Below are 2,716 nucleotides of genomic sequence, written 5' to 3'. Positions count from 1 at the left end.
ACCAGAATGGCTCCCTCTTTATCATCCTTCCGCTGGCAGGCTGAGACATTCTGTTTAGACAGGCATTTAAACCAGAAAGTTTTTAAAGAAGAACATCTTGGGGTGTTGTATTGTTTTAATATGTCTTGTTTTAAGTGGGTTTTTTTAAATTGTAATTTATTTTAAACAATCCTGCATTGCAATAGTTTAACTTCATTTTAATTGTCACTTTTGTAATTTTTTAATTGTACTGTATTTATAGACTGTAAGCTGCTCTGGAGGAAAAACGAGATAAAATTAACATGATGATGTTGATGATGATGATTTTTAGGCTTTTGCTGTGTGGCCCATCCTTGCTGTATGGATCACACGTGGATCTTTATACAGTACAGTGGAGAAGAATCAGGTGAAGGGAGGAGAGAAAACAGCTCACACCAGTGCTTACTGCCAGTCTGTTTAGGGTCTATGTTAAAAGAAATCAGTAATTTTATTCGGTATTTAGGTAGAGCACTTGTCAACCCCGCATGCCATGAATTTCCTCTGTCCCTTATTGCTATTTTGAAAACCTGGCAGCAAAACCAGGCCTGGTGGCTATGTGTTGTCCACAGAACACCTGCCTTAGATGCTGTAATGATCCCTGGGGTCCAGGCAGCTACACAGCCACCCTCTTCTTGGCCCTTAGCCCCAGAGGAGCTCTTTCATTTTCTTGAGAGTCTCCTGGGTTTCTGTTCCCACTCCTTGCTGAGCTGAATGAGACCCCTTGAGATCCTCTAGTCAAGCTGCCACCACCCAGTGAATTTACAATGAACTCCCCTTAGCACACACTGGGACTTGCTAAGGACTTAAGTTCCTTCCTTTGCTAACCTACCCAAGCAACGACCCAGCTAAGGCACGTGTATAGGAGTACAGAGACAGCAGATACTTTAAAAGAAAAGTATTTATTCTAAGCAGACAAGCCAAAAGATAAACATAACAAAAGCCTAGACGCACTAGCACATTTCCTAAGCTAGTCACACAGAGATGGGTTCTGCAGTTCTTGATGGGTTTTTGGATGCAAGGAGCTGGCTCTCATTGCCTAGCTCAACTTGCATCCCTTAAGCCTGCCCTTTTGGCACAGGTCCAATCAGCTGGGCTCCCAAAACAAGAAGACAAAAGACCACATGGTCTCAGAGGCTTTTTAAAGCCCTGCGATGGAAGGTTTTTGAAAAACCCGGTGCTGCTCTACTGATTGGCCAGTTGGGCCTTAGGTGAGCTATGATGTAACTTCTCATTAGCATGTGATGTAAGCATGTGATGTAAGCTCTCATTAGCATGTACCTCCCCCCAGCTTAACCCTTTGTGGTATGATCCATCTTTTCTGAGCACTAGGCACCGCTGGACTCAGGTTCAATCTCAGCTCAAGATAGGAAGCTCCCCTCCCTCAGACTTTTCTCACAAATCCTCCATTCTCAGTAGTCTTGCTCCATGTCTCTGAGAACAGATGTCTCTTTGAAGGTCTTAAACAAGAGAGGAAAGCAACAGTCCAGGGAGCCAGGTGCTTGCCCCCAAGACATATTGAGCAGTTCCCTTGGCCTGTCATGATAGATACTGTTATATTTTTGTTTCAGGTCAAATAAAACTGGTATAGCGCGTGAAACAAAGCTAAAATGATAACAGGGATGTCAGCATGTAAAACCCTAAGCATTTTAAAATATGAAAAAATGAAAAAGTATTCATCCAGAGGTTAAAAGATTGCCGATGAGAGAGTTTTATTTATTTATTTGATTTATAGTCTATGTCCATTGATATTTCTGCTGGAGGTTGACCCTAGACTCATGCTGAAAAAACTTCAGAGGTTGCCTCTCTAGGAATCTAGAGGTCCTCCAGCATGACTCTATGGTCAAAATCTGCTGGAGGGTGGAGAGAGCCTTCCCCTGAAGCTTGTAAGACTCAAGGAAGCTCTTGTGGGAAGATACAGGCTATCAGACAATCTGGATTTATGCCATAACAGGGAGCATAGTAGGTCTTCTTTGGTTCTGATGATTCATTTGTCTTTAATCCGCTTCCCATACTCTGAAATTCTTTTTTACACAATTATTATTTTCTCCTTCACAGCAGAAGACTGGAGAAAACCCTATGTATGTGCTAAGTATGGGAAGAGTTCTAGGCAAAAACTGGAACTTACTAAGCAAGTTCAACCATCAGAAGAGGAAAGTTACATCAGAGAGAAACCCTACAAACAAAATGCATCTGGGAAATGTTTTCCTCAAAATATGGCATTTGTGCCTTGCAAGAGGCCTCATTCTCTAAAGAAACACTTCAGGTGTAAAATTTCATGTGTGAAAGGTTTTGGTTCTAAATTGTACAGTGTTAATTATCAAGAAGCCCACACAGTAAAGAAACCACACAAATGCCAGCATTGTGGGAAAGGGTTTGCTTACACGTCGGATCTTGTGAGGCATCAGAGAGTCCACACAGGAGAGAAACCATACATATGTCATCTGTGTGAGAAAGGTTTTGTTCGCAGATCAGTCCTTGTGAAGCATCAGAGAACGCACACTGGAGAGAAACCACACATATGCCAGCAGTGTGGGAAAGGGTTTGCTTACAAGTCAGATCTTGTGAAACATCAGAGAGTGCACACAGGAGAGAAACCATACATATGCACTCAGTGTGAGAAAGGTTTTGCTTACAAGTCAGATCTTGTAAGGCATCAGAGAGTGCACACAGGAGAGAAACCATACACATGCCAGCAGTG

At 42.4% G+C, this 2,716-nt stretch overlaps 1 protein-coding gene across 1 annotated transcript in view; it reads left to right on the top strand.

The window, feature by feature from the left end:
* LOC121922848 (zinc finger and SCAN domain-containing protein 31-like) overlaps positions 1–2,716 on the top strand; it is a 45,717-nt gene that overhangs the window by 36,899 nt on the left and 6,102 nt on the right. Inside the window, exon 7 of the mRNA XM_042452736.1 lies at positions 2,074–2,713. Within this exon, the coding sequence (XP_042308670.1) occupies positions 2,074–2,713 (640 nt within the window). The remainder of the gene's footprint in view (positions 1–2,073; positions 2,714–2,716) is intronic.

Source organism: Sceloporus undulatus, chromosome 2 (assembly GCF_019175285.1).
Source record: "Sceloporus undulatus isolate JIND9_A2432 ecotype Alabama chromosome 2, SceUnd_v1.1, whole genome shotgun sequence".
Lineage (NCBI taxonomy): Eukaryota > Metazoa > Chordata > Lepidosauria > Squamata > Phrynosomatidae > Sceloporus > Sceloporus undulatus.
The sequence above is the reverse complement of the archived record's forward strand: the minus strand, read 5'-3'. Positions and strand labels throughout refer to the sequence as shown.